Genomic DNA, 25,861 nt, shown 5'->3' with positions numbered 1-25,861 from the left:
TCTTCCTCTATTTCTTTTTTCAATGACCTGTAGTTTTCGCAAATAGGTCCTTTGTTTCTTTGTTTAAGTTTATTCCTAGGTATCTTAATTTTTTTTGCGGTGATGGTAAATGGGATTTTTTTTTAGTTTCTCTTTGTGTGAGTTCATCATTGATGTATAAGAATGCCATCGATTTCTTGACGTTAATTTTGCGTCCTGCTACTCTGCCAAATTCATTTATTAAGTCTATCAAATTTTTGATGGAGTCTTTGGGGTTTTCTACACATAGTATCATGTCATCTGCAAATAATGACAGTTTCACTTTCTCCTTTCCCATTTGGATCTCTTTTATTTTTTCCTCCTGTCTGATTGCTGTGGCTAAGACTTCCAATACTATGTTAAATAAGAGTGGCGAAAGTGGGCATCCTTGCCTTGTTCCTGTTCTTGAATTTTTTGGAATAGTTTGAGGAGAATAGTTGTTAGTTCTTCTTTGACTGTTCAGTAAAACTCCCCTTTGAAGCCGTCCGGGCCTGGGCTTTTATTTACTGGGAGAGTCTTGATTACATCCTCAATTCCCTTACTTGTTATTGGTCTGTTCAAGTTTTCTGTGTCTTCCCAGTTCAGTTTTGGGAGACTGTGTGGTTCTAGAAATTTGTCCATTTTGCCTAGGTTGTCCAATTTGATGGCATATGATTGTTCATAGTATTTTTTTAACAATCCTTTGTATTTCTGAGGTGTCCATTTTTACTTCTCCTCTTTTGTTTCTAATTTTGCTTATTTGGGTCCTTTATCTTTGTTTCTTGGTGAGTCTGGCTAAAAGTTCATCAATCTTGTTTATCTTTTCAAAGAACCAGTTCTTTGTTTCATTGATCTTTTGAATTGTTTTTTTTTTTTAGTCTCTATGTTGTTTATTTCTGCTCTGACCTTTACTATTTCTTTCCTTCTACTTGCTCTGGGTTTTTCTTCTTGTTTACTTTCTAGTTCTTTAAGTTGTAGGGTGAGATAGTCAATTAAAATTTTTCATTGTTTCTTGAGGTAAGCCTGTAGTGCTTTGAACTTCCCTCTCAGGACTGCTTTCACCGTGTCCCATAGATTTTGTGTTGTGTGTTCATTTTCACTGATTTCCAGGAAGTTTTTTATTTCTTCCTTGATCTCATTGGTAGCCCATTCATTGTTTAATAACATGCTTTTTACCCTCCATGTTTTTTAGTGTTTTCATTTTAATTAATTTCTAGTTTCATACCATTGTGATCTGAGAAGATGCTTGATGTGATTTCAATCTTCTTGAACTTGCAGAGATGTAGCTTGTGGCCTACCATGTGGTCTATCTTTGATAATGTCCCATGTGCACTTGAGAAGAATGTGAATTCTGCAGTTTGGGGGTATAATTCTTTGTAAATATCTATTAAATCCATTTAATCTAGTGCATCATTTAAAGTCTCTGTTTCCTTCCTAATTTTTTGTCTAGAGGGTCTATCCAGTGATATAAGCAGGGGGTTGGAGTCCCCTGTTATGATTTTATTGCTGTCAATTTTTCCTTTGAAAGCCTCCACAAGTTATTAATATATTGTGATGCTCTTATATTGGGTGCATATATGTTTACCAAGGTCATAGCCTCCTGTTGGATAGATCATTTCAATATTATGTAGTGGCCTTCTTTGTCTCCTGTTATGGTCTTCATTTTGAAGTTTATTTTACCAGATGTGAGTATTGGTACAACAGCTTTTTTTTTTTTTTTTTTTTTTTCATTTGCTTGGAAAAATTTTTTCCATCCCCTCACTTTCAACTTGTGTAAGTCTGTTGTTGTAAGATGGGTATCTGTAAAGAGCATATATATGAGTTGTGCTTTCTAATCCATTCAGCTACTCTGTGTCTTTTGATAGGAGCACTTAACCCATTTACATTTAAGGTTATTATTGATATGTACTTATTTACTGCCATTTTTATTTATTATGGCTATGTTTCCCTATATATTTCTTCTACCAATTACAGAAGTCCTTTTAACATTACTTGCAGTGCTGGTTTAGTGCTAATATATTCCCTTAACCTATTTTTTGTCTGGGAACCTCTTTATTGCACCTTCTATTTTGAATGATGGCTTTGCTGGGTAGAGTAGTTTTGGATTCTGATCTTGTTTTTCGTTGTCTTGAATACTTCATGCCATTCCCTTCTGTCCTGTAGTGTTCCTGTTGAGAAATTAGCTGACAGTCTTATGAGAGTTCTTGTAGATAAACTGTTGTCTTTTATCTTGCTGCCCTTAAGATTCTTTCTTTTCTTTAATTTTTGGCATTTTAATTATTATGTGTCTTGGTGGGGGCCTCTTTGGGTTCTTCTTACTTGAGGATCTTGGTGATTCCTGAACTTTATGCCTTTTTCCTTCATCAAGTTAGAGAAGTTTTCTGCCACTATTTATTCAAATATATTCTCTAAGCATTGCTCATTTTCTTCTTTTGGTACTCCTATGATGCGAATGTTGTTAAGTTTCATATTCCCCACAGCTCTCTTAAACTGTCTTCTTTTTTTTTTTTTTAATTGATTAATTTTTGTTACAGATGATTCTCCTTTTTTCCCCCACTGATTCCCCCCTCCCCCTTCCTTCCCTGCCCCTTCCCCAGATTGTTGTCCATGTCCACTGTTCATGCATACATGCGTATAAGTTCTGTGGTTCATCCCTCCCCCACCTCCCCACTCCTTAGGGGATTATCAGTCTGTACCCCGCTTCCGCGTCTCTGGGACTACCCCATTCCTCAAACTGTTATGTTCATTATATTCCACAAATCAGTGAGATCATATGAAATTTGTCTTTCTCTGTTTGGCTTGTTTCACTTAGGATGATACTTTCCAGGTCCCTCCATGTAGTTTCAAAGGATAAGAGAGCTTTCTTTCTTACCGCTGCGTAGTACTCCATTGTGTATATGTACCACAGCTTTTTGATCCATTCGCCTACTGATGGGCACTTGGGTTGTTTCCAGATCTTAGCGATTGTAAATAGTGCTGCTACAAAGATGGGGGTACATATATTCTTTCTTATTGGTGTTTCATGCTTCTTAGGGTATATTGCTAGAAGTGGGATCACTGGGTCAAATGGAAGATCAATTTTTAATTTTTTGAGGTGACACCATATTGTTTTCCATAGTGGCTGCACCAGTCTGCATTCCCACCAGCAGTGTACTAGAGTCCCCTTTTCTCCACACCCTCGCCAACACTTGTTGTTTGATGATTTGTTGATGGCGGCCATTCTGACAGGTGTGAGGTGATACCTAATTGTTGTTTTGATTTGCATCTCTCTGATGATTAGTGATGATGAACATTTCTTCATATGTCTTTAGCCATTTGTATGTCCTGTTTGGAGAGGTGTCTATTTAGTTCCTCTGCCCATTTTTTAATTGGATTCTTTGTCTTCCTTTTGTGGAGTTGTATGAGCACTCTATATGTATCGGAAATTAACCCCTTATCTGATATATCATTGGCAATGATGTTCTCCCATACAGTGGGTAGCCTTTCCGTTTTGATGATTGTATCTTTCACTGTGCTGAAGCTTTTGAGTTTGATGTAGTCCCATGTGTTCATTTTCTCCTTTGTTTCTGTTGCCTTAGGTGATGTGTCAGTAAAAATTCTGCTATGTATGATATCTGAGATTTTGTTGCCCACAGTCTCCTCTAGGATTTTCATGGATTCATGAGTCACATTTAAGTCTTTTATCCATTTTGAGTTTATTTTGGTGTAGGGTGTAAGTTGATGGTCTACTTTCATTTTTCGGCAAGTAGCTGTCCAATTTTCCCAGCACCATTTATTAAACAGGCTGTCCTTACTCCACTGTATGCTCTTGCCACCTTTGTCAAATATTAATTGAGCAAATTGCCTTGAGTCCATTTCTGGGTTCTCTATTCTGTTCCACTGGTCTATATACCTGTTCTTGCGCCAGTACCAGGCTGTTTTGGTTATGGTGGCTTTGTAGTATAACCTGAAATCTGGTATTGTGATCCCTCCAACTTTGTTCTTCCTTTTCAAGATTGCTGTGGCTATTCGAGGCCTTTTTTGGTTCCATATGAACTTTTGAAGTAATTGTTCTAGTTCTGTGAAGTATGCCGTTGGTATTTTGATGGGGATTGCGTTGAATCTATAGATTGCTTTGGGTAATATGGACATTTTAATGATGTTAATTCTCCCAATCCATGAACAGGGTATGTGCTTCCACTTTTTTACATCTTGCTCTATTTCTTTTTTCAAAGACCTGTAGTTTTCTGCGAATAGGTCCTTTATTTCTTTGGTTAAGTTTATTCCTAGGTATCTTAATTTTATTTGCCGCAATGGAAAATGGGATTGTTTGCTTAGTTTCTCTTTCTGTGAGTTCATCATTGGTGTATAAGAATGCCATCGATTTCTTGACGTTAATTTTGTATCCTGCTACTTTGCCATATTCATTTATTAAGTCTAGTAAGCTTTTGGTGGAGTCTTTGGGGTTTTCTATGTACAGTATCATGTCATCTGCAAATAATGACAATTTCACTTCCTCCTTTCCAATTTGGATCCCTTTTATTTTTTCTTCCTGTCTGATTGCTGTGGCTACGACTTCCAGTACTATGTTAAATAAGAGTGGCGAAAGTGGGCATCCTTGCCTTGTTCCTGTTCTTAAGGGAAATGCTTTTAGTTTTTGCCCATTGAGTATGATGTTGGCTGTAGGTCTTTCATATATGGCTTTTATTATGTCTAGATATGATCCCTCTATTCCCACACTTCTGAGCGTTTTTACCAGAAATGGATGCTGGATTTTGTCGAAGGCTTTTTCAGCATCTATTGATATGATCATGTGGTTTTTATTCTTCAATTTATTTATGTGGTGTATCACATTTATGGATTTGCGAATATTCTACCAGCCTTGCATCACTGGGATGAATCCAACTTGGTCATGGTGGCTAATTTTTCTGGTGTATTGCTGGATTCGATTTGCTAGTATTTTGTTCAGGATTTTGGCATCTATGTTCATCTGGGATATTGGCCTGTAGTTTTCTTTCTTTGTTGTGTCTTTTTCTGGTTTTGGAATTAGAATTATGCTGGCTTCATAAAACGAGTTTGGAAGTCTTCCTTCTTCTTGAATTTTTTGAAATAGTTTGAGGAGAATGGGTATTAGTTCTTTGAATGTTCAGTAAAACTCCCCCGTGAAGCCATCCAGGCCTGGGCTTTTGTTTGCTGGAAGAGTCTTGATTACATCTTCGATTTCTTCTGTTGTTATTGTTCTGTTCAAGTTTTCAATCTCTTCCTGATCCAGTTTTGGGAGACTATGTGTTTCTAGAAATTTGTCCATTTCGCTTAGATTTTCGAATTTGTTGCCGTATAATTGTTCATAGTACTTGTTAACGATCTTTTGTATTTCTGTGGTGTCAGTTGTTATCTCTCCTGTTTCATTTCTGATTTTGTGTATTTGGGTTCTCTCTCTTTGTTTCTTGGTGAGTCTAGCTAAGGGTCCATCAATCTTGTTTATCTTTTCAGAGAACCAGCTCTTTGTTTTATTGATCCTCTGAATTGTTTTTTTGGTCTCTATGTCGTTTATTTCTGCTCTGATCCTTACTATTTCCTTTCTTCTACTTGCTCTGGGGTTTTCTTTTTGTTTACTCTCTAGTTCTTTAAGTTGTGAGGTTAGGTAGTCTATTAAAGATTTTTCTTCTTTTTTGAGGTAGGCCTGTAGTGCTATGAACTTCCCTCTCAGAACTGCTTTTGCTGCATCCCATAGATTTTGTATTGTAGAGTAGTCTTGGATTCAGATCCTTGTTTTTCATGACCTTGATTACTTCATGCCATTCCCTTCTAGCCTGTAGTGTTTCTTGTAAAAAGTCAGCTGAGAGCCTTATGGGGGTTCCTTTGTAGGTAACCTGTTGCTTATCTCTTGCTGCTTTTAGGATTCTCTCTTTGTCTTTAATTTTTCGCAGTTTGATTACTATGCGTCTTGGTGTGGGCCTGTTTGGGTTCTTCTTCCTTGGGGCTCTCTGCACTTCTTGAACTTGAATGCCTTCTTCCTTCACCAAATTAGGGAAGTTTTCTGTCACTATTTCTTTGAATATATTCTCTAGCCCTCGCTTACTTTCTTCTTCTTCAGGGACTCCTATGATACGAATATTATTCCATTTCCAGTTGTCCCACAATTCTCTTAAGCTCTCTTCCTTTTTTTAATCGTTTTTTCCTTTTGGTTTTCTGATTGGTTGATTTCTTCTAGCCTGTCTTCTAATTCACTGATCCGGTCCTCAGCTTCCCCTACTCTGCTTTTTAGACCTTCCAGTGTGTTTTTCATTTCTGATATGTCATTCTTCATTTCTTCCTGTTGGTTTTTCATTTCCAGATGGTTTATTTTAAACATTTCTGTCTTTACTCATGTTGCTCATGTCCTTACACATGCTGTTGAGCTTCCGCAACAACATGGCTCTAAATTCTAGTTCTGTTAACTTGCTTAACTGCACCTCATTTATTTCATCTTCTGTAGAGGTCTCTTGATCTTTCATTTGGCTTTTGTTTCTGTTTCTCACCATTTTGGTCATCACAGTGGGCTTTGGAGTCTGCCAAGTTCTCCCAGTGGGTGTTGGTGTTCTGCTGTTTGTGGCTCCCTCTCCTGGGTTTGGATGCACCAGGGAGGACCCACTTTAATCCCGCCAAGTCCCCTGTTCTCCGGGAGTCTGTGTGGCTCCAGCCGAGAGCTTAGCAGGCTACAGCGTTCCCAGGGCCCGTGCAGGGTGGCAAGGGAGGTGGTGGGAGTAATTTCCCGCTGAGTTCCCTGGTACGGCCGAGTCCCCTGGTGCCTGCGAGTCTGTGGGCCTCAGCCAAGAGTTTAGCAGGCTACAGAGTTCCCAGGGCCCATGCAGGGTGGCAAGGGAGGCGGTAGGATTGTCTTCCGGCCGAGTTCCCTGGCCCCGCCGAGTCCCCTGGTCTTCGGGAGACTGTGCGGGTCCAGCCGAGAGCTTAGCTGGCTACAGAGTTCCCAGGGCCCATGGAGGGTTGCAACGGAGAGGGTAGGATTAACTTCCCACCGAGTTCCCTGGTCCCACCAAGTTCCCTGGGGCCCTCGAGTCTGTGCGGCTCCAGTGGAGAGTTTAGCCGGCTACAGAGTTCCCAGGGCCCATGCAGGGTGGCAAGGGAGGCGGTAGGATTAACTTCCCGCCGAGTTCCCTGGTCCCGCCTAGTGTCCTGGTCTCTGCGAGTCTGTGCAGCTCCAGCGGAGAATTTAGCCAGCTACAGGGTTCCCAGGGCCCATGCAGGGTGGCAAGGGAGACGGTAGGATTAACTTCCCGCCGAGTTCCCTGGTCCCGCCGAGTTCCCTGGTCCCACCGAGTTCCCTGGGGCCCCAGAGTCTGTGTGGCTCCAGCGGAGAGTTTAGCTGGCTACAGAGTTTCCAGGGCCCGTGCAGGGTGGGAAGGGAGACGGTAGGATTAACTTCCCGCCGAGTTCCCTGGTCCCGCAGAGTTCCCTGGTCTCGCCAAGTTCCCTGGGGGCCGCGAGTCTGTGCGGCTCCAGCAGAGAGTTTAGCCGGCTACAGAGTTTCCAGGGCCCGTGCAGGGTGGCAAGGGAGACGGTAGGAGTAACTTCCCGCCCAGTTCCCTGGTCTCGTCAAGTTCCCTGGGGCCGCGAGTCTGTGCAGCTCCAGCAGAGAGTTTAGCCAGCTACAGAGTTTCCAGGGCCCGTGCACGGTGGGAAGGGAGACGGTAGGATTAACTTCCCGCCAAGTTCCCTGGCCCCTGCCCAGCCACTGTGGACCCTGGGCTCTCGATCCCCTCTCCTGTCCTCGCAAGCCTACCAGGATTGAGTGGTTGTTTCTGGTTAAGTGGTCCTCCAAGATGTCTTTCGGCTGCCCTTTCCTGACGGTTTGCCTTTATTTTCGTTGTAAATCCAGTTTGGTCTTGGGAGATGGTCTGTGTCGCTCCATTCACTTCGCCGCCATTTTTTCTCCTCTTTTTTAATTGTTTTTCTTTTTGGTTCTCTGATTGGGGGCCTTTTTTCTCCCCTGTCTTGTTATTCGCTAATCTAATCCTCTAATCTGCTGGTTAGTCCTTCCGATGTGTTCTTTATTTCAGCTATGTCATTCTTCATTTCCACTTGGTGGTTTTTCATTTCCAATTGGTTGATTTCATTGTTTCCATATTTTGACTCATGCTGTTGAGCTTCCTCATAATCATTACTCTGAACTCTACCTCTGATAACTTGCTTAACTCCATTTCATTTATCCCTTCTTCTATAGAATTCTCTTGTTTTTTGGGGGGATTTGTTTATTTGTTTCAGCATTTTGGCTGTCTCAGCAGGGTCTGGAGTCTGCCAAATTTTCCCTGTCACTGTCAGTGTTCCACTGATTATGGCTCCCTCTGCTGGGTTTGGATGAGTATGGAAGGGACCACACTAAACACTAATGTCTAGGCTTACTTTCCTGGGTAGAAGTGCAGGCCAAGCAAAGATTCAATTATTCCAGACCTTTTGCCTGCAGGCTGACTATTAGTCTCAGTTACTTAATGAGCCTCAGGTTGTAACCCTCAGCTGAATGAAAAATCCCACAGGTGGGCAAGGTAAGAGGTTTTCCAGTGGGTGGGGAAATTGCTTTCCCCTGGGCTAAAGTTGCTTTGAGAAGAAAATGTTTTCTGCAGTGTGGGTTATTGACTCAGCACAGGGACCCACGCCTCAGCCTTCACAGCTCAGTTCCCAGAGCCATGACACCCAACACTGAGAGGTAGGCCCATGGCTCAAAGCCTTCAGAATCTCAACTCTGCCTACTGGCTTGCTGGTAGTCTCTGGCTGTTAATGAGCCTCAGATTGCACTTCCCCGGGCTGGGTGGTGTTAAATTCCCAAGGGAGGAGCAGTTGCTTCTCCCCCTGGCTCAAACCCCTCTGATGGGGCTACTTGACAGCAATGGCTACTGAAGGATGGGAGAGTGGCTCAGCATAGGAACCCAGGTCTCAGCCTTCACAGCTCAGTCCCCAGAGCCAGTACCCCCAACACTGAGAGCCAAGTCCAAAGCTCAAGGCTTTCAGAGGCTCTTCTCTGCCTACTGGCTGGCAGGTTGTCTCTGGCTCTTAATGAGCCTCAAGTTGTGCTTCTCCAGCCGGGTGGTATTAAATTCCCAAGGGATCACTGGGTCAAATGGAAATTCAATTTTTAATTTTTTGAGGTAATACCATATTGTTTTCCATAGTGGCTGCACCAGTCTGCATTCCCACCAGCAGTGTACAAGAGTCCCCTTTTCTCCACACCCTCGCCAACACTTGTTGTTTGATGATTTATTGATGGCAGCCATTCTGACAGGTGTGAGGTGATCCCACTTCTAGGAATATATCCTAAGAAGCCTGAAACACCAACCAGAAAGAAAACATGTACCCCCATGTTTGTAGCAGCACTATTGACAATAGCTAAGATCTGGAAACAGCCCAAGTGTCCATCAGTAGACGAATGGATCAAAAAGTTGTGGTACATATACACAACGGAGTACTACGCAGCTGTAAGAAAGAAAGACCTCTTATCTTTTGAGACTACATGGAGGGACCTGGAAAGTATCATCCTAAGTGAAACAAGCCAAACAGAGAAAGACAAGTTTCATATGATCTCACTTATTTGTGGAATATAATGAACATAACAGTCTGAGGAAGGGGGTAGTCCCAGAGACGCGCAAGTGGGATACAGACTGACAATCCCCTAAATAGGGGGGTGGTGGGGAAGAGATAAACCACAGAATTTATATGCATTTATGCATGAACAGTGGACATGGACAACAAACTGGGGAAAGGGCAGGGAGGGAGGGGGAGGGGGGAATCAGTGGGGGGAAAAGGAGAAACATCTGTAACAAAAATTAATTAATAAAAAATAAATAAATTAAAAAAAAAATTCCCAAGGGAGGAGCAGTTGCTTCTCCCCCAGGCTAAAGCCACTTTGATGGGGCTACTTGACGGAGATGGAGTTTTGGTAGTGTGTATCTTTTATGGAATTTACCCATTTCACCTGGGTTGTCAAATTTAATTTCACAAAGTTGTTTGTAGTATTCACCTATAGTCAGTTCTTTTTATGTCTGAAGGGCCTTGTTATGATGTTCCCCCTTTCATTCCTGATATAGGTAATGTGTTTCTTTTTTTTTTTTCTGGATTGATGTACCTAGCAGTTTCTCAATTTGGAAGGCATTATCTAGTTCCTAAGGATGCTATAGAGTTTTAATGGCAGTCAATATCTCCCTTCTCTAGGTTCACTGAAAAATTTTCCTTTAGCTCCTATTCAGCAAGATAGCTGAAACAAGATCCTTGGCTTGATGGAGGAAGGCCTTTAGGGAGGCTAAATTTTCACAAAATACCCCTCCTAATGGGGGAGGAAGGGAGCTACTAACACTATTGGTAAAAGTATTTGGTATTTTAAATAACTCAGGGCTTAGGCCACACCTTGCTGCTGAACACAATGACCTTCAATAATCACAATCACTTTTCAAAAACTTTTTTATTTTGGAGTAATTATAGATTCCCATAAGTTGTAAAGCTGGTACAGAGAGGTCCCATGTACCTTCACCCAGTTTCCTCCACTGGTTATATATGTAGTACAATATCAAACCCAGAAAAATGACATTGGTACAATGTGTGTGTATAGTTCAATGTCGTTTTATTGCATGTGTAGATTCAGGTAAGCACCACTGCAATCAAGATACAGAACTGTTCTATCACCACAAAAAATCTCCCCTTTATAGTCACACTCATTCCCTATCATTCTCACATCCCTAATCCCTGGAAACCATTAATCTTTTCTCCATCCCTATAATTTTATCATTTCTAGAATGCTATATAGATTATATCATACAGTATGTGACCTTTTGTGATTGGATTTTTTTCACTCAGCATAATGTCTTTGAGATCCATCCAGAGTGTTGTATGTATTAATAGTTTGTTGCATTTTATTTGTGAGTAGCATTCCATGGTATGGATATTCATTTAACCACTTACCTGTAGTAGGACATTTTAGCTGTTTCCAATTTGGGGCTATTACAAGTAGCTATGAATAATCACATACAGGTTTTCGTGTAAACATAAGTTTTTATTTCTCTGGGATAAATCCTCAGGAATAAAATTGCTGGGTCATACGGAATTTCAACTTTAGTTTTATAAGAAACTGCAAGACTGTTTTTCAGAGTGGCTGTGCCATTTTACATTCCCACTGGCAATGTATGAGAGTTCCAGATTTTAAAACAGAAACGAATCACTAATGATGATTCAACTATAGTCTCTGAGTGGGTACAGAACACAGTAATAAGCAATCTGGGAGAAGGATAAACTAGAAAATTATGCAGGTAAATTAACACAGAGATTCCCATGCTCTAAGAAATACTGGCAAAAAAAAAATCACACTGCTTACATATTTTAAAGCCTTTCTACCTCAAGACAAACTAAAGTTTTAAACCTAGCAATAACACTATTAAAAGGTCAACCAACAAGAAACCTGTTTGCCATGGGAATTCTTTCCATAGTTCCATGAAGTTATTAGTACAGGTAGAACCACTAATAGGATTACCTGTATATACCACACACTAATATACTATAATGAACACTATTTTGGAATGTGTTTATATTTCATTTTTCAACTGCACAAAGCTTTTGTTTTTATAATTTGCTCCATGAATGTCATTATGTTATTATCTGTGGATAATTTATGACTATTTTTAAGCTTGAAAACAAAAGAAATACTGGCAAAAAATCTCTTACCTTCTTCAAACTGTATCCAGCATGGAAAATAATTGGAGGCAGCAGAATGTTAAAAAAGACCTCTGGATCAAAAGTTACCTAAAGGTTAAAAAAGAAAAAAAAAAATTTTTAGTTTAATACCAATTTGTGCTATAATATTTGCTTAATATTTTAAGCCATTGGCTAAAGTCTGAATATTTAAATCACATAACATAAATGTGAAAAATCATGAGTTCATCACAGAAGAGAAGGCACAGCTCCCCTTTGGAATGGCATGTTCTTTTCCACATAGCACTTCTGAGTTCTACTCTTGGTCTGCTGTTTAATACATATTAAAACACAACAGTACAATGCAATTTTGAGACCTCATATAAAGCTTCTGGACAATGTTTTTAAACAAAAAATAAAAACATCTTCATTTTTATCAAACCTTTAGTGAAGGCTCAACTGCAATAAAAGATGCAGTCATAATCCTTTATTAATTTCCTGGATCCTCCCGCAGAATCATTTATAGTCATAATTCTACCAAATTTAAATCCCTTTTGAGTGGCCAGCCTTTTGTGATATATGGTGTGGCTTAGATCAAAGTCTCCAGTGATGCTGATGGCTTCCTAAACATTGGCATAACTCAGTAGCTCTAAGGGGACTAAAATTACCTGTAGGTTTAATACAGGGAAATCACTGTAAAACTATTAGACAGCAAAGTCTTATCATATCCAGAAAATATAGCCTCTTTATAAACCTCCTAAATTTTTAAAAGATTTGTTCATATTAGTACATTATTTGGCTATTTCAATTAATTATTTTAAATCTTCATTCTAATAATTGAAAGTAAAGTTAGCATTTCTCTTTAGAAACTGGAAATGTTAACCAGTCTAATTAAAAATAAAATGTTTCTCTCAAAATTATGATTTATTCTATCTTCTTGATGAAGATGAGTAGTCTGAAAAGGAGGGACTGTCAGAGTGAGAATGGAATTTGGACAATCCCTATTCAGTATGAGGACACTGGGGTCAAAAAGAGTGAGACTTGCTGGAAGTCACCAAACCCAATATTGTATGAAGCAGCACAAGAGTTTCCTGAGACCCACTCCATCTCATGCATGCTTATGAAAGGTTGAAAGCTAAAAGCTCACTAGAACTGCCATTTGGGACATGGAGAAGATGGGCATGTTGAATGCTCCAGGTTGAGAGTAATTTTCTTTAAGGATTAAGGTAGATCTTGAGATCAATAACAATTTAATTTTTGGAGCACAAGCTACACTCTGTCTTTGACTGCAAGCCTTCACACACATTAGCCTTGTTCCATATTAAAAGGGGCTCCCACAAGTTGGATCCCCCAGACTTCATCCAGGAGCCTTCCTGCTGATAAGCCCAGCTCTATAAGGTAACAGAATATATGAGGATAAATAGGAATCTCTTGCTTATGCTGGAAATCACTCAAGTGAGGAAACATACCCTCTTCCCTGTGGAGTATTTTAGCTACCCCCAACATCAAATGAAAACAAACCCCCAAAATCAAATGAAAACTAGTATTTGAACTCAAATTCTAAGACCAGAAGACATCCTTCTTCTGAAGAATAAGCCTTTGGCATCAATCACCAATTAAGGGGGAAACTCAATAAATATTTATAGAATATGGCAAAAGAACCATGAAGAACTAATAATTATACTTCTGAACACTGAATAAACAAGCTGAAAGTGAAACCAATCTTAAGAATGAAACAACCACATCCATAACAAAAGACACAGTAAAGAAAAGATCCTTAACAAAAGACACAGTAAAGAAAAGGGTTAGAGAGACGAGGTGAATGGGGATGTAGAAACCTACTGCACCATCAGTGGCCCAAGTCAGCTACTGATCTTAGCAAAGCTGAAAGGCTCAAGTTCAAATCTGGTTACTTCTCCTTATCATAGCCCCAAAGCTTCCTACTAAAACTGAGAGGCAGGAATATCACCTATGCTCCAGGAGTTTAAATGGATTTCTCTCTATAAGGTTAAGACCAAATTGGAAGTCAAAACCACATCAGACAATAACCACTGAGTGTCCCCAGCTCACCTTCCTCAGCATGTCATTCTGCTCTACACTGTTGATCTTGCCAGGGCTGATTTCTCCTTTCAGGGTGTATTCAAAGAACTTCCCACTGACATTGACTAATAATGTGCTGAAGGCCCTGTCTTCCTGAGTGCAGCTGAGTGACTTGTCGTGGCCACTGGTGGCAGGGGTGCCATACCTCAGGATCACCCCGACGATGAGCCCTGAAACAGAGTGGAAACAAACAAAAAAAAAACACATCAGGCCTGTGGAAGGACAGAGAGAGCATGGAAATAATGGCATGGACAATTTGCAACAACTAAGAAACTCGGAAATAATCTTAGATTTCAGGTACAGGGTGTGTATATTAGGAGCAACTGTGAAGTACTTCAAAAGGGTTAAGCATCCATCTACTTTTAAGTCCTGCAGCCACCAGGAGGACAAGGTAGGAGAGTATCTTTCACGGTTATTATGGTACTGAGTACTTTTTTTTTTATCCTCACCCGAGGACATTTTTCCATTTTTTGTTCAGATAGAGCGGGAGGGAGAGAGAGAGGAAGAGAGAGAGAGAGAAACATCGATGTGAAGGGACACATCGAGTGGCTACCACCCGCACAGCCAACCAGGGGCCACCCGCACGACCAACCAGGGCCGGGGACAAACTGCAACCGAGGTACGTGCCCTTAGCGGGAACCGAACCTGGGTCTCTCTGGACCACAGGCCGGCACTCCAACCACTGAGCCAAACCGGCCAGGGCGGTACTGAGTACTTTTAACAACTGATCACATCTAATTTCTCAGGCTTTTGGTGAAGAAAGATGGGATGATAAGAAGCAATTTTTTCCCTGCCAAGGGCAGAACTGCCTAGCTCTTTGATTTGCACTAGCAACAGCCCTCAGGCCAGTCCTGCTGCCATCTGCCAACAAGGACCAGGCTGCACTGCAGGAATTTCTAGTTGCAACAAATGCAATTTTCTTTAGCACATACCAGAGGAAGGAGACAAGAAGAAATTTTTTTGTTTAGGTCATTTCAAGGCCTGGGTATCATGGAAAAAGTAATTACATCCCTTAGGGAGCTAAACACCATAGTATACATTTTTGCAGTCATGAGTCTGGGACTGTGGAGCCGACTTCTTGGGTCTGTAGCTATGATATGGCTCAAATAATTGCCTGCAAGTCTTTAAATATCACTTCTTCTTAGCAAGGTTTTCCCATTAGAAACCACCACCACCCCCAACAAAGTTGTATATAAGCATTCAATTCCATGAGTGAGGAAGGAATGTTCTTCCCCTGATCCTAGACATGAGTTACACATGCCCAAGGAAAAGTGAGTGAAGTGTGAAAAAAACACATAAATAACCACCACTTTCTACACTTCTCTCTTAGGAGGAAAAATTCAGACATCTCTCTTATATTCAGTTCTTTGCTAACAATAGTAAAAGATAGAATGGTAAAATGTTCCCCCATCCCATTTTGCCACTGAAGAAGAAAGTCACATGAGAAAAAGAATGAACAATGTTTATTATATTCTATGTATATGTTCTATAATATCTCTTATCACCAAAACATGAGAATTCACAAGACATTGTTGAAGAATAAATAATATACAAGATCTAGAAAAACTTAGATGAAAAAGAGGTTCTACAGAAAGTAACCTCACAGGGTGATCTGATCACAAATTCCTAACTGGACTGGTCATCATGGGTAGTCACACCCCAGGCATATAACTTCTTTAGTAAAAGGTTTATCTTTGCCTTAAGCAAGCCCTGATACTTCTGATTTGTTGAACAAGTGGAGGTGCTGTGCTGAGAGAGTAGAGTGCTCAGAGAGCATAGAAACTCAGTGTCCCTTCCCACATACCTTGCCCTATATTTCTCTTCCATATGACTGTTCCTGAGTTAGTGCTTTTTATAAGTAATCAGTAAACTGTTTTCCTGAATTCTTTGAGATGTTCTAGCAAATGATCAAACTCAAGGAGAGGGTTGTGGGACATCTCTGATTTATACCATTTGGTCAGAAGCACAGGTGACAACCTGGACTTGTGACTAGCCTCTGAAATGTGGGGGGTGGGGGGGCAGCCGTCTTGTAGGGCTGAGCCCTGAACTGTGAGATCTGATACTATTTCCAGATAGATAGTATCAGAATTGAGTAAAATTGTGGGACACCCAGTTGGTATCCAGCAGAGAGTTGGAGAATTGTTTGGTGTGGGAAAACTCCCATACATCTGGTCACAGAAGTGTTCAGCGTGTGTACTGAGAGTAAAGGGGAAACAGGTGTTTTTCCCCAGTAGGAGGTTTATATTTGCTGACAAATCCCTCAATTACAGGAAATGCCTTTACACTCTTCCCCATTAACCATCACCATCATATCTATAAGCATTATTATGTGGTAGATACTGTTTTTATACAGTACTTTTAAAATCTTTCCCTTTCTACCTGGGCCCAATGTGTCCATATTAAAGATTAAATGGAGACAGTGAAGATGATGATGCTGCCCCTTGTGGTAAAACATGGCAACAAAGATACAAAGTTAACACTGTCCTGATAGTTCTGACCAAAAATATACCAAATAGGATGTACTGCTAATTCAAGGTAGAATTTAAGTAACTCCTCAAACATTTTAGATTCGTATTTGTTACCACTTTAGTCTATGGAGCAAAAGGACAGTCATTGCTATAATATTAGGTTCACGCTTAACGTCTTCTGCTTCAAGAAAGGCAATGGAGACAACATGAATGACATATTTTTATCTGCCATACCTGAAAGGCATCCTGCGAAAGGAAACTGTAAAGAGGTCATAACTAAAAGGAATTAAAATATGGCACTAGATTTTTTAAAACGCTCAGAATGCTCAATATTCATAAAAAAAACAATGAGAGCAACAGAGGCATTAATGATTTTCTAGGATCAACATCATAGAGTTCCAAATAACAAAGAGAAATAATCTACTATGTATGTGAGCCAGAAAAAAATGGCACATAGATATCAGCTGATAAAGAGAGGATCACTGATTTCACAGGCATATGACTAATGTCAGGAAAGAATTTAGTTTTGACCGTTTACAAAAAACAAATATGAATGAAATTCCTTTGACATTTGTTATGGCTTAAAACAAGATGGTGAACTCCAAAGCTGCAAAAATTCAAGACTGTTTCAACTTGTGGGTATGAAAAAATTACTTCATAACTGTATTTTCATATTGTGCTGATGGTATACAACTACCAACTTTTCTAATTTTTAGAAGAAAAACATAACCACAAAATCCCTACATACAGTTTATATATGTGCCCATCCGAAAATTTGTGGTATAAGGAATTTAATTATGAACAAAGTGTGGCTCAAAAATTTCATGAAGTCATTAAAGAAACCAGCCCCCATTAGTCCAGTGCCAGTTTTCACTTTTTGACTGAGGTTTTTGGGAGTACAGCTGAACAAGTGGACAGTTGGTTAGCTGTAATTCTAGACAGCCATCCACCAGCTGCAATATTTAGATGTCTCTATTAATAAGACTTTGTTAAGGAGTTGGGAAACAGGTGCATGGATGCACTATTCTCCTCTACTAAGACCTCACCTTCCCTTAGATGAGCTACTGGGAGTAGATAATCACCAGTTTGGTTTGGCCACCACTGGGGGTTTATTTACAGCACCGGTCCAGATCGTTATACAGTGATACACAAGATAGTGAAGATAGTGATACTATTTCTAATTCAGTGAAAAAAGAGAAAGCAATAGATCCATCCCAGCAGTGACAATGACTTTTCAGGTTGGAGGTCATGTAAGTGACTGTTTTTGAGAATGAATGTTAGTCTTTCAATATTTTGTTTACCTGTTCTGCTATTTATTATGCATCTGTGCTATTCATAGATAAATTAGTTTCAAGGAGAATCCAAATATTTTTGTTACTTATTTTGAATATATAGTGAAATAATTTTTTTAAACAAATTTATGTGTACAATTCAATGATTTTTAGTATATTCACAGAGTTGTGCCACTACAATCTAATTTCGGAACATTCTGATTTGCAGTCACTTCCTGTTTCCTACTCCCAGCCCCAGGTAACTACTGATCTACTTTCTGTCTCTATAGGTTTACCTTTTCTGGACTTTTCATATAAAAATGGAATCACACAATATGCAGTATATTGTCTGGCCTCTTTCTATTGGCATAAAGTTCTATGAATTTTAACTACATATACATTCATGTAAGCACCACCACAATCAGGATACTAAACAGTTCTATCACTCCCAGGAAAACTCCCTTGTACTATCCCTTAACAGTTACACCTTCACCCTATCTAATCCCAGAAACCACTAATTTGTTTCCCATTATTAGAGTTTTATCTTTTCAAAGTTAAATAAATGGAACTAGGCAGTATATGTATGACCCTTTCAACCTGGCTTCTCTCACTCAGCATAACACTGTTGAGATTCACCCAAGTAATGTGTGAATTAAAACTTCATTTCTTTTTACCAAACTAGGCAGACTTGGGCTCAATGACTTTTCTTATCTGTACGTAGTTATATATACTATTTTGTGTACACACATACCTTGTTTTATTGTGCTTCACAGATGTTTTTACAAATTGAAAGTAAGACCCTCCACCAGCAAAAGGATTATGATTCACTTCACTGCAATACTCACTTTATTACAATGGTCTGGAAATGAACCTGTAATATCTCTAAGGTATGCCTGTGGTATTTAATATATTTCACAAGAATTAATCAGGATAAGAATGGTCTACCAGAAATCTACGTGGCTATCATTCAACTTAATCAACAATTCATTCCCAAGAAATCTAAGCACCATTTGTACACTACCCAATCAAGTCACACACACACCCAGCTCCCCACTCTCCCACTGCACCCACTGGAAAACACTAGCCTGAATTTGGTGTTTATTATGCTCGTAGAGTTTAATTGCAGATATACATTGTTTAATTTTGTATGTTTTTTGAGTTATGTATGATGTGAGTTATTCCACAACTTGTTTTTCTTTCACCCCATGATACACTTATGAGCATTATCCATACTGACATGTGGCTCTGGTTCCTGTGGTCTCAGTGCTGCACTGCACTTCAGCATGAAGATATATTTTCCTTCTGCTTCTCTGTACCACTTCCTAGATAACTGCTTCAGATTCATCATTTTCTTTCCCAGTTCTCTCTTCAGTTCTTTACCCTATCCATTTAGTTTGTAATTTCAATGACTATTTTTAATTTCTTGAAATTCTGTTTGGTTCTTTTCCAAATATGCCTGACTTTTTTGTTTGTTAACAGAGCCTGAAGTAAGAGTTGAATATATTTACAACCCTCAGCTCTGTTTTCTGTGGCGGCAGCTCACTTATTCCCATGTACTTCATGGGATGGATAATGACACATTATTATAAAAAGACTACATGTCTCTTCCAAAAGGTACCAGCTAAGTAAATTGTGGTCCCCTCACATAACAGAGTCTGGAGCCATTATATAAAAAAGAATGCAGCAATAGAGAGGAGGAAAATGGTGGCAGGCAGGACCTGAGGGAGGATGAGTGTGTGAGAGAGTGTGAGTGGATGCGAAGATGGACTACCAAACCCAAGCAGTGCAGAGATGCGAAGCAGAAGGTTCCGGTGCTGTGGATGGGAACAGCCAGCTACCGTGGTAAGCTACCCTTCAGGGCTCTTTTCTCTGCACCATGAGGTGATCCCACCATTTTGGAAGACCTTGGCTCTTCCCTGGGAGGAGGCAGGGGGAGCAGCTACGGCCCAGCAACTTGAGCCCACCAGTGCACCTGGCACCTTCGGACCAGTGGACACTCTGTGTCAACACAGACCTGTGTACAATAGTGGAGCTGTCAAGGTGCCAGTCGTGGAAGCCCCAGACAGCCCGGAGCCCAGCACCATCCCCCATAGTAGCAGCCCGATCAGAGTCCAAATATACCCCCAGATATAGAGGGTAGGGAGCAGACATCCACCCCCCAGGCAACAGAATCACAGACCACCAGCTGAGACCCATCCCCAGAATCTAAAACAAAAGCTGAGCAGGAGTTGAGCCCCATGGGGCAGCAGCACTTCTCAGCCACCAGCTATGGGACCTGGGGCTCCACAGAGGCCTGTAAGGTCCAGGGGCACACAAGTGCAGTGGGAAGCCAGAGCCCCAGAGACACTGGTGAGATCCAGCTGCCAGCCCTCGGGAACTGCAGGGTAAGGGGCACCAGAGAGGTCTGTGCAACCCGGCAGGGACTGTGTGATCTAGTTACCCACAGGACCTGCGGGGTTCTGAACCAACAGAGAGGAATGTGTGACCCAGCAGGGACAGCACGATCTAGTTACCCACCGGGTCTGGGTGGTGCTGAAGCATAAGAGACACCTGCGCAACCCAGCAGGGACTGTGCCATCCAGTTACACAAGGGACCTGGGGGTGCTGAAGGACCAGAGAGGCCTGTGTGACCCAGAAGAGACTGTGCCATCCAATTACCAGCAGGACCTGCAGGGTGCTGAAGCACCAGAGAAGCCTGTGCAACCCAGCAGGAACTGCGCAATCTAGTTTCTCACGGGGCCTGTGGTGTGCTGAAGCACCAGAGAGGCCTGTGCGACCTACCAACCCGTAACATAGACATAGAGCCAAGTCCCCAAAGGAACAGTGCGATCCACTTACCTGTGGGACCTGCATGGCACAGGGGCACCAGGAAGGCCTGTGCAACCCAGCTGTGCACAAGATAGGCTTAGAGGATGTGAAAATGGAAGCAGAATGATGAGAAACTAACCAGACCATCTCCTAGGACCAAACGGGAATTACAACTAAAATAAAGACAAATCTGACTTCCGGTCAAGATGGCGGTGTAGGTAAACGCAGTATCGCGTCCTCCCACAACCACATTAAAGTTACAACTAAACTACAGAACAACTATCATTCTAAACTGCGTGAAATCATGCTGAATGAAAGTCCTACAGCTACGGAATTAAAGAAGCAGCCACATCAAGACTGGTAGGAGGGGCGGAGGCACAATGGGCTGGTCCGACACCCACGTGTGGCAGATAAAAATCAGGAGGTCACTTCAGCTAGGAAGGTCCTTCCTGAGGACTGAGGGGTCCTCCTCCCACACCAGACACCCCGCTCAGGGATCCAGTGCCAGGAAGAGAAGTCCCGATAACTTCTGGCTGGAAAAACCAGCGGGAACTGAGGCTCAGTGAAGCTGATGTGGCTGGAGCCCCAGGCAGCTCCTTAAAGGGCCCACGCACAGACATATCGGACTCACTCCCTCTAAGCTTAAAGGGGAGGCAGCTCGAGGGTTGCCAGAGACATACAGGGGAGAACTGAGCTGTTTGGCACTGGAGCGAGGGCTGGAGAGGGAGCTTTCTCCAGGACAAACGTGCTGTCAGAAGCCTGTGGTCCTTTGGTGAGCCCTTCCCTGGGGCGGCAGACAGCCACCATATCTGGGACTCCAGCAACCTGGCTCACACTGGTAGCCCCGCCCTGGTGATTCCCTGAGACCCTGCCCCACCCAAAATTCAGGCCCACCCAAGCTGTTGCCACTTGCTTAACCATAGGATTGGCCTGTCTTGGATCCTGCTTCAGGTTTTCCTAAATTCTTTCAAACAGCAGCATCTGGTTTCAGATAGCCCCATACCTCTTGTTAAGTAATACACAGAAACAAACACAGGGAAGCAGCCAAAATGAGGAGACAAAGAAACAGGTCCCAAATGAAAGAACAGAACAAAACCCCAAGAAAAGAACTAAGCAAAATGGAGATAAGCAACCTAAAAGATGCTGAGTTAAAAATACTGCTTATAAGGATGCTCAATGAACTTAGTGAGAACCTCAGTGAACTTAGTGAGGGCCTCAAGAGCATAAAAAAGGACCAGTCAGAAATGATAGATGCACAGTCAGAAATGAAGGAGGCATTAACTGAAATAAAGAATAATTTACTCAGATTCGATACTAGAGTACGTAAATCTAAGAAGCAAACCATTGATTTGGAATATAAGGAAGCAAAATACGCCCAATCAGAACAGCAAAAAGAAAAAAGAATGCAAAAAAATGAGGATAGTGCAAGGAGCCTCTGGGACCACTTCAAGTGTGCCAACATTCACATCTTGGGGGTGCCAGAAGGAGAAGAGAGAGAACAAGAAATTGAAAACCTGTTTGAAACAATAATGACAGAAAACTTTCCTAACTTGGTGAAGGAAACAGACATACAAGTCCAAGAAGCACAGAGATTCACAAACAAGATCAACCCCAAGAGGCCCACACCAAGACACATCATCATCAAAATGCAAAAGGTTCAAGACAAAGAGAGAATCTTAAAAGCAGCAAGAGAAAAGCAGTTAGTTACCTACAAGGGAGTTCCCATAGGCTGTCAGCCGATTTCTAAAAAGAAACTTTGCAGGCTAGAAGGGAGTGGCAAGAAAAATTCAGAGTAATGAAAAGCAAGAACCTACAACCAAGATTACTCTATCCTGCAAAGCTGTCATTTAGAATCGATGGCCATATAAAGACTTTCCCAGACAAGAAAAAGTTAAGGAGTTCATCACCACCAAACTGTTATTATATGAAATGATGAAGGGTCTTTTGAAGAAAAAAAATAAAATATATGAACAAACAAAATGGAATCTACAAACAAAATGAGCAGGCAGAACAGAAACATTCTCATAGATACAGAGAACATTTTGTTGGTTGCCAGATGGGAGGGGGTTGGGGGAATGGGTGGAAAAGGTGAAGGGATTAAGAAGTAAAAATTCATTGCTAGACTTAAAACCTCAAAGGAAAAGGGGATGGGGGTGGGAAGAAATAAACCAAAGAGCTCATATGCATAACCAATAGACACAGACAATAGTGTGGGATAAGTTGGGAGGTGGGCGGGTGTGGGGAGGAGGGGGTCTAGGGGGAAAATGAGGAACATGTGTAATACATTCAACAATAAAGATTTTAAAAATTAAATAAATAAAGACAAATCCTCCGAAAAAAGCAATAGAAAAGCAGCAGAACAGGACCATATAACCAGGTACACTGGTAGGATCTGCGGAGGCGTGAGAGGGCAGCGGGCTGGGAGTGCACGGACAGGAGCAGTCTTAGCTGTGAGCAGCGCCCTTGGGGAATAAAGACCAAGCCTGCTCCACAGCACAGAGAGCTAGATCTGAGCAATAAAATAGCCACAGCCACTCACCTGGGGGTACGGCACAGGGAGAGCAGACTGGGCTGGAAATCTGTGGGGACACCTGGGATTTGAAGGGGACTCAGAGTTGTTGCTGAGTTGCAGCCACAAAGTATGGTGGCCAGTGTGCTCCATCGCAGAGCTGTGGGGAAAAGCAGCAACCCTGCCCTACTCGGAGATTCAGACGTTTCCCAGGTGAGGCAAAGAAATGCAAATTCAGGCTCATTAATAACCAGCATCTATCCCACCCTCTGGAAATCCTCTTATGCAGAACACGAGGGCTACATTCCCAGGCACAGAGTAACTGAGACTACTAGCCACCAGGAAAAAGCTAGAGGATAACTGAACCTGTCCTGGGCTTCCAAATCTACCCAGAAAAATAAGACATGGCAGTGGTGTTTATGTGGGCCCACCGAGGCTCATCCAAACCCAGTAGAAGGAGCAACGAACAGCAGAACACCAACACCCACATGAAAAATTTGGCAGGTTCAAAAACCCACAGAGCTAGCCAAAATGGTAAAACAAAGAAACATATTCCAAATGAAAGAATAACAGAACTCTATCGAAGATGAGATAAATGAAATGCAGCTAAGCACATTATCAGAGGTAGAGTTCAGAGCCATGATCTTGAGGAAGCTCAACAGCATGAGTAAGGACATCAGCACCATGAGTAAAGATATAGAAACATTGAAAACCAACCAAGTAGAAATGAAGAATGACATAGCAGAAATTAAGAACACATTGGAAGGACTAACCAGCAGAGGAGAGAAAGCTGAGAACCAGATCAGTGAATTAGAAGACAGGGTAGAAAAAAAATCAACCAATCAGAAAACCAAAAGGAAAAAAAACAATTAAAAAACAGGAAGACAGCTTAAGAGAACTGTGGGACACCTGGAAACGTAATAACATTCTCAAGTAGGAGATCCCGAAGAGGAAGAAAACGGTCAAGGGTTAGAAAATATATTTGAAGAAATAGTGACAGAAAACTTTCCTTACTTGGTTAAGGAAGAAGGCATTCAAGTTCAAGAAGCACTGAGAGCCCCAAGGAAGAAGAACCCGAACAGGCCCATACCAAGACACATAGTAATTAAAATGCCAAAAATTAAAGACAAAGAGAGAATCCTAAAGGAAGCAAGAGATAAGCAACAGGTAACTACAAAGGAACCCCCATTAAGCTCTCAGCTGACTTCTCAACAGAAACACTACAGGCCAGAAGGGAGTGGCATAAAGTAATCAAGGTCATGAAAAACAAGGATCTGAATCCAAGACTACTCTATCCAGCAAGACTATCATTCAAAATAGAAGGTCAAATGAAGAACTTTCCAGACCAAAAAAAAAAAAAATAGGCTAAAGGAATATATTAACACCAAACCAGCACTGTAAGATATGCTAAAAGGACTGCTGTAATTAGTAAAAGAAATAGGAAGAAAAATAGAACCGCACTAAACAAAAATGGCAATACATAAGTACATATCAATAATCACCTTAAATGTAAATGGACTTAATGCTCCAATAAAAAAGACACAGAGTAGCTGACTGGATAAGAAAGCATGACTCACATATATGTTTTTTACAAGACACCCACCTCACAACAAAAGACTTATATAGGTTGAAAGTGAAGGGATGGAAAAAAATCTTTCAAGCAAACGGAAAGCAAAAAAAAGCTGGGGTAGCAATACTCATATCTGATAATGTACATTTCAAACTGAAGACCATAACTAGAGACAAAAAAGGCCACTACATAATATTGAAAGATCTATCCAACAGGAAGATATAACCTTGGTAAATATATATGCACCCAATATAGGAGCACCAACATATATTAAAAATCTTCTGGAGGACTTCAATTGAGAAATCAACAGAAATACAATCATAGCAGGGGACTTCATCACCCCGCTGACGTCACTGGATAGATCTTCTGGACAAAAAATTAACAAGGAAACACAGACTCTAAATTAAGTGCAAGATCAAATGGATGTAATAGATATCTACAGAGAATTGCACCACAAAACTGCAGAATTCACATTCTTCTCAAGTGCACAGGGGACATTCTCAAAGATAGACCACATGTTAGGGCACAAACTAAGTCTCTACAAGTTCAAGAAGAATGAAATCATATCAAGAATCTTCTCAGATCACAATGGCATGAAACTAGAAATCAATTGCAACAAGAACATGCTAAGGTATTTGAAAACATGGAGGCTAAATAGCATGTTATTGAACAATGAATGGGTTACCATGCAGATCAAGGAAGAAATTAAACACTTCCTGGAAACCAATGAAAATGAATACACAACAACACAAAATCTATGGGATGCAGCGAAAGCAGTTCTGAGAGGGAAGTTCATAGCACTACAGGCCTACCCCAAGAAGCAAGAAACATTGCTAATAGACTCTCTAACCTCAACATAAAGAAATAGGAAGCAAACAGAAAGAAAACCCCTGAGCAAGTAGAAGGAAGGAAATACTAAAGATCAGAGCAGAAATAAATGACATAGAGACCAAAAAAACTATTCAAAGAATCAATGAAACAAAGAGCTGGTTCTTTGAAAAGATAAACAAGATTAATCGACCCTTAGCTAGACTCACCAAGAAACAATGAGAGAGAACCCAAATACACAAAATCAGAAATGAAAAAGGAGAAATAACTGACACCACAGAAATACAAAGGATTGTTAACAGATATTATGAACAAATTATACAGCAAAAAATTTGACAATCTAAGAGAAATGGAGAAATTTCTAGAAACACATGGTCTCCCAAAACTGAAACAGGACGATATAGAAAACTTGAACAGACCAATAACAACAAAAGAAATTGAAGATGTAATCAAGACTCTCCCAGCAAACAAAAGCCCAGGCCCGGATGGCTTCACAGAGGAATTTTACCAAACATTCAAAGAACAACTAATACCCATTCTCCTCAAACTATTTCAAAAAATTCAAGAAGGAAGACTTACAAACTCGTTTTATGAGGCCAGTATGATTCTAATTCCATAACCAGAAAAAGGCACAACAAAAAAAGAAAACTACAGACTAATA

At 40.9% G+C, this 25,861-nt stretch overlaps 1 protein-coding gene across 2 annotated transcripts in view; it reads right to left on the bottom strand.

Moving 5' to 3' along the window:
• SLC9A7 (solute carrier family 9 member A7) overlaps positions 1-25,861 on the bottom strand; it is a 188,760-nt gene that overhangs the window by 79,272 nt on the left and 83,627 nt on the right. For both annotated transcript variants that reach the window (XM_036270616.1, XM_036270617.1), the window contains exons 2-3: positions 13,717-13,916; positions 11,680-11,757 (exon numbers count right to left, since the gene is read on the bottom strand). In XM_036270616.1, the coding sequence (XP_036126509.1) occupies positions 11,680-11,757; positions 13,717-13,916 (278 nt within the window). The remainder of the gene's footprint in view (positions 1-11,679; positions 11,758-13,716; positions 13,917-25,861) is intronic.

This window comes from Molossus molossus, unplaced genomic scaffold (genome assembly GCF_014108415.1).
Source record: "Molossus molossus isolate mMolMol1 unplaced genomic scaffold, mMolMol1.p scaffold_m16_p_2, whole genome shotgun sequence".
NCBI classification, from domain to species: domain Eukaryota; kingdom Metazoa; phylum Chordata; class Mammalia; order Chiroptera; family Molossidae; genus Molossus; species Molossus molossus.
This window is presented reverse-complemented; position numbering and strand designations above follow the sequence as displayed.